This window comes from Argentina silus (assembly GCF_951799395.1).
Source record: "Argentina silus genome assembly, chromosome: 16".
Lineage (NCBI taxonomy): Eukaryota > Metazoa > Chordata > Actinopteri > Argentiniformes > Argentinidae > Argentina > Argentina silus.
The window spans coordinates 2836803-2843517 of NC_139670.1; the positions used below are offsets into that span (position 1 = coordinate 2836803).

At 49.1% G+C, this 6715-nt stretch overlaps 1 protein-coding gene across 1 annotated transcript in view; it reads right to left on the reverse strand.

Moving 5' to 3' along the window:
• Positions 1-3302, reverse strand: part of ttyh2 (tweety family member 2) — a gene marked incomplete at its 5' end in the record, with an annotated part of 20463 nt that extends 17161 nt beyond the window's left edge. The window contains 2 exons of the mRNA XM_083687385.1: positions 538-633; positions 3094-3302. Coding sequence (XP_083543511.1) covers positions 538-633; positions 3094-3302 — 305 coding nt within the window. The remainder of the gene's footprint in view (positions 1-537; positions 634-3093) is intronic.
• Between the last annotated feature and the right edge of the window lie 3413 nt (positions 3303-6715).

A 6715-nucleotide genomic window follows, 5' to 3' on the forward strand; every position in this document is an offset into this window, starting at 1 on the left:
AAACTCCAAGTCAATTCAATCAAGTGCAGCTGCCATCAAAAGGGCAAACAGCACCACTGCATCAAAGGCCTTGTATCCGAGTGTGTAACAATGTCTTTTGACTGTTGCTGCATGAAACAGGCCACGGCCCAAAACATGTCCAGATCATTACGGGTTGGATATGATGATATGATGATATTCCGGTTTTGATATGAATATGATATGATTTGGATGATGAATCGGTTTTCATTCTTCACTGTGCAGTGGAACGGAGTGGAACTGGGAAGGGCAGTACTCACGGGGTACTCACGCGGTCAGAACTGTAAGAGGCTGAGTTGAGATGGAGGGTATGTGTGTGTGTGCGAGTGCGTGTGTGTGCGAGTGTGTGTGTGTGTGTTTGTGTGTGTGCTTGCTTGTGTGTGTGTGCGTGCGTGTGTGTGCGTGCGTGCGTGGAGGAGGACGGTGTGTGTGCGTGTGTGCGTGCGTGTGTGCGTGTGTGTGCGTGCGTGGAGGAGGACGGTGTGTGTGTGTGTGTGTGTGTGTGTGTGCAGTACTCACGTAGTTAGCAGCCAGCGAGACTGCTTGGCCAGGCCCAGACAGGCCACCAGACAGATGACCAGGTCCAGGATGAGCAGCAGCAGGTAGGTGAGCCACCTAGAGGACAGGGAGGAAACGACAGGGTTAGTCTGCATCACAAAAGATATCTGTGTGTGTGTGTGTGTGTGTGTGTGTGCAGTCTGAAGGGTAGTCCTATAAAGAGTAGTCCTATGAAGGGTAGTCCTGTGCTAAATCCAGCTGTGGGATGCCATGTCGTAAAAATAAAGTTTGGCGATATTTCGATCTAGAATGAAAGGGAAATCGCGTTATATGCAGGCTTTGGCAAAACAAACCGCCATCCATCCACCCGTCCGCCCGTCCGCCCGTCCCACCCGGGGCCGTGAGAAACCGTGGTAATTGTGCAGCGTTACGCAGTGTTTCGATTCCGTTGTTAAAACGACAGCGGTGGGCATCACTGTTCCACGGTCTCCTATTTAAGCCTTTCAAATGCATTTTCTTATCCTGTTTGAGCCTTTCAAATTGCTCTTACGGCACACAGGATCACGCTGCTGGCTGTGTTAGGGCTTAGGCATTTATAAGTGACAATTCAGACTGATTTTGGAGTCCTTTTTATTTCCTGTAGTGGATGGGTTCAGGGAGCCGCCAGGGAAGCGAGGTGAAACCCCCTCCCTGGTACGGTGGCCAAGACTCAAATGAGAGTCACCAGGCCGTCATGTCCCTGTCTGACACTGCTACGTTATCCAATTAGGACACATACAGTATGGATGTCGGTGTGTGTGTGTGTGTGTGTGTCTGTGTGTCTGTGTGAGAGTGTATGTCAGTGTCTGTGTGTGTGTGTGTATGTCAGTGTCTGTGTGTGTGTGTGTGTGTGTGTGTCTGTGTGTGTGTGTGTGTGTGTCTGTGTGTCTGTGCGTGTGTGTGTGTGTGTGTCTGTGCGTGTGTATGTCTGTGCGTGTGTGTGAGTGAGTGAGTGAGTGAGTGAGTGAGTGTGTGTGTGTGTGCGTGCGTGTGAGTGAGTGAGTGAGTGAGTGAGTGTGTGTGTGTGTGTGTGTGTGTGTGCTCCGTGCTTTCCTCTGAAGCCATCTGCTGCAGCAACAGTGGTCAGTCTCATGCAGGGAACCTCGTGTCCAGATGGTGAATAATAAATGAGCTCAAATCCATATGGCTGAATATTTCATGCTCTAGGTTACCCCCCCCCCCCCCACTGCCCTCCCCTCACCCCTCCCCTCTACCCCCCAGCCCTCACCCCTCTCCTCACCCCTCCCCTCTACCCTCACCCCTCCCCTCACCCCTCCCCAGACAGCTTGGCACTCAGACGCTGGTACAAGCTAGAGGTATGTAAGCACCATGTTGTGCACAAATCTCCAGTGGCCACCGCCGCTGTGTTCATGTCAGCCAAACGAGAGTCAAGCTGAACACTATCTGTGGGAACAGGCCCCATGAATAATGACTGTGGACCGCCTCAGTGGCCCGCCCCAGTGGCCCGCCCCAGTGGCCCGCCCCAGTGTTCCTCAGCCAGCCACGGTGGAAACGCGGTAAACTGGGTTGCCTTCGGAACGTCAACTGTGTATCACACAGGGCGGGTTAATGAATGATAGAATGAAGTGAATCATTCTTAGATGTTATCTGGCTTGGCCGATCGTACATTGAGTTCAGAATGACACACACACACACACACACACACGTTTGCACTGTAAAGTAGAGTACTGTACACACACGCACACGCACGCATGCACGCACGCACGCACACAGACGGGAGGAAGAGGGAGAGGAGGAGGAGGAGGAGGAGGAGGGAGAGGAGGAGGAGGAGGAGGTGGAGAGGAGGAGGAGGGAAAGGAGGAGGAGGAGGAGGAGGAAGAGAAGGAGAGAGAAGGGGGGGAGAAGCTGCCATTTAAAGCTGCCTGTATTCAGTCAGAGTGCAGCTATGTGGAGTATTGACAGATGGGAGGAGGAGTGGAGTCATATTTCCTCTCAACGTCCGGATCAATATCCACACAGCCACAGAGCACTCAGCCCTCCCGCCCCCCTGCCCCCCCCCGCCCCCGCTGCCGCCGCCGTGGACACGTATAACAGACATGTGTGTGGGATGTAATGCCATGTCATGAATGATGATAATGGCTCACATTCATGTATTGCATTACTGCATTTCTCAAACTCTAAGCACTTTAATGCTATAGGGTGGGGGGTGGGGGGGGGTGGGGGGGGGGGGGTGGGAGGTGACGGGGGGGGGATCTCACCACATCCTCCTCCAGAGTGGGTCAGAGTGAGTCAGAGTGAGTCAGAGTGGGTCAGTGAGTCAGAGTGAGTCAGTGCATGTGCATGTGCGTGTGTGTGTCAGTGAAGGAACGAACCAAGCTGTCTTTATTTGTTGCTGACTAATGGGCCTAGTGTGGTGTGTGTGTGTGTCTGTGCCAGTGTGTGTGTGTGTGTGTCTCTGCCAGTGTGTGTCTGTGCCAGTGTGTGTGTATGTGTGTGTGTGTGTGTGTGTGTGTGTATGTGTGTGTGTGTGTGTGTGTGTCTGTGCCAGCGTGTGTGTGTGTGTGTGTCCCAGCGTACCTGTAGTACTCCACGTAGGCGGTCTGGTCAGCGATGGCGGCCAGGTCCATCTTGGCCAGGTCCAGGTCGGGCAGGACCACCAGCTGCTTGATGACGTTGTCGGCCATCTGCTGCATGAAGCGCAGGGTCTGCACGTAGTCTCCCCGCGCCGCGAAGATCTCGTCCAGCCGCGCCAGGTGCTGCTTCAGACCACTCTGCATGCTGCCCATGGTGCCCGTCACCTAGCAGGCACACACACACACACACACACACACACACACACACACACACACACACACGAGGAGAGGAGGATTCAGTATACACGTACACACAGAATACAGATGTTCACACATGGTGCAGGAGTAGAGTGGGTCTCAACACACACACACACACACACATACAGTATGTACACACACACACACACACACACACACACACACACACACACACACAGACACACATATGTACACACACCCACACACACATACATACACAGACACACACACACACACGTACACACACAGAGAATACAGACATTCACACACAGCCAAGGGGGAGACAGGGTCTCAACACACACAGAATACAGAGTTCATCAATACAGAGTCATCAACTACAGCTGAGAAGGGACGAGAGTAATAATAATAATAATAATAATAATAATAATAATAGTAATAGTAATAACAGTAATAATACTACTACTACTACTAATAGTAATAATAATAATAATGTATTTATTTTGTAAAGCCTTTCTCTCAGTAATCAAAGACACTACATTTTATGGAGAGAAAAAACAAATAGTTAAAGATAAAAAAAATAGTTAAAGATGAAAAAGCAAGTTTAAAAAGATGGGTTTTGAGGGATCGTTTGAAAGAGGAGAGCGCGCTGGATGTGGTTTGGGAGAGTGTTCCGAATATGTAGATGTGAGTAGAGTAGAGTAGAATAGAATAGAGTAGAGTAGAGTAGAGTAGAGTAGAGTAGAATAGAATAGAGTAGAATAGAGTAGAGTAGAGTAGAGTAGAGTAGAATAGAGTAGAGTAGAATAGAATAGAGTAGAATAGAGTAGAGTAGAGTAGAGTAGAGTAGAGTAGAGTAGAGTAGAATAGAGTAGAGTAGAGTAGAGTAGAATAGAATAGAGTAGAATAGAATAGAGTAGAGTAGAGTAGAGTAGAGTAGAGTAGAGTAGAATAGAGTAGAGTAGAATAGAGTAGAGTAGAGTAGAGTAGAGTAGAATAGAGTAGAGTAGAGTAGAATAGAGTAGAGTAGAGTAGAGTAGAGTAGAATAGAATAGAGTAGAGTAGAGTAGAGTAGAATACAGTAGAGTAGAGTAGAGTAGAGTAGAATAGAGTAGAATAGAGTAGAGTAGAATAGAATAGAATAGAGTACAGTAGAGTAGAGTAGAGTAGAGTAGAATAGAGTAGAATAGAGTAGAGTAGAGTAGAGTAGAATAGAGTAGAGTAGAATAGAGTAGAGTAGAGTAGAGTAGAGTAGAGTAGAATAGAGTAGAGTAGAGTAGAGTAGAATAGAGTAGAGTAGAGTAGAGTAGAGTAGAGTAATCAATGTCAAATGTGGATTATACAGGTTAAACTCAGAAGATAGGCTAACAGGCCTGACAGTCAATCATTCAGTTCTAAAGCTCTAACACTGGACATGTTGTGATGTAGGATTCTTCAGGTACACACGGTCTCCATCAATGTCGGCCAAACTCTACGAGGTTGGTTTCCCTGGACACAGAGGGATAAGACTAGGCCTAGATTAAAATAATCTTCAATGGAGACGTCCCATTAAAAACGTTATTTAGTCCAGGACCCAGGACTACGCCTTCATCTGTGTCCAGGAACACTGGCGCTGTACGTTTCTCATGGATGCTCCACCAGTGTGGATGAAGGCGTCTCTCTGTGTGCCTGTTTGGACGGCACAAACACTCTGCTTCCCTGGAAACAGCCTCCACACAAACACACAAACAAGCCAGTGAATTATCAACGTCCACCTACTCCTACATTTTCGGTCCAACGCAACAAAATTAGTCAAAGACAAACAACGTACAAACAAGAGAGCTGACAAACATGGGCCCAGTAATCACCACCAACGTCTTAACGCTGTAATTACGACATGCTTCTTTTGAGAGCTTGTTTACTGTGGAAATTGTATTGAAACAAACATCCTGGTATTTCATAATTAAAAAAAGAGGGTAAATGCCTCCATTCAGCCCTGGGTACTTGGCATTCAGGGAGGTAGGCCGCTCAGGGAGGTAGGCCGCTCGTATTGTTCCCATGTTTGGAGGGGACAGTCTTGGGGGACTGCAGGGTGGAAGTAATAGGGTGGTTTGGTATTCACTGTGGAGAGGCTCACTACTCTGCCTCTGGCACGGGAGGAAGAGGACGGGATGGTAGAGAGAGAGAGAGAGAGAGAGAGAGAGAGAGAGAGAGAGAGAGAGAGAGAAAGATAGAGAGAGAGAGAGAGAAAGGGTATAGGAGGGAGTGAGAGAGAGGGAGAGAGAAAGAGAGAGAGAGGAAAAAAGAGAGTGAAAGAGAGAGAAAAAGTGAGGGAGAGAGGAAGAGAGAGAGAGAGAGAGAGAGAGAACGAGAGAAAGTTAGTGAAAGAGAGAGGATAGGGAAATCAGGGAAGATAAAGCAAGCCGGAGAGTGAGTAAGGGGAGCTGACATGAAAAAACCCATTTGAGGGAGATGGCAGATAGGCACCACATTACACCACTGATTACCACAGAGCCAGGAGGACTGGAACTGCTGCTTATACCAGTCTGTCTACCTGCCCTAGAGACACACACACACACGCACACACACACACACACACACACACACACACACACACACACACACACACACACACATACATTGCGTGCATCACACACACACACACACACACACACACACAGAAACATGAACACACACACACACACACACATTGCGTGCATTACACACACACACACACACACACACACGCACACACGCACACGCACACGCGCACACGCGCACACACGCACGCACACACGCACACACACACACACACACACACACACACACACACACACACACACACACACACACACACACACACACACACACACACACACACACACACACACGCCTCTGGTGTTCTGTACCGTTATCTGATCCTACTCTTTTATTGGGTTTCATTTCAATCACTATAACTGGGGAAATGAAATCATGTTTGGGAAAGCGTGGAGCGGAGCACAGCTCTTATCTGGAGCGCCGGGGGACACGAGACACTGGATCCTGTCATCGATTGGGTCTGATCACGGTCACAGATCACATACCTGCATACGGCTCTGCTGCTCAATCCAATCTGTCTCTCTGAGCCGCGGCACTTCAGCGGCTCATAAAGAAACGGCTTCGCTGCTGTTCACTCTCTCTGTCTGCTGTTCGCTCTCTCTGTCTGCTGTTCGCTCTCTCTGTCTGCTGTTCCCCCTCTCTGTCTGCTGTTCCCCCTCTCTGTCTGCTGTTCCCCCTCTCTGTCTGCTGTTCACTCTCTCTGTCTGCTGTTCACTCTCTCTGTCTGCTGTTCACCCTCTCTGTCTGCTGTTCCCCCTCTCTGTCTGCTGTTCCCCCTCTCTGTCTGCTGTTCACTCTCTCTGTCTGCTGTTCACTCTCTCTGTCTGCTGTTC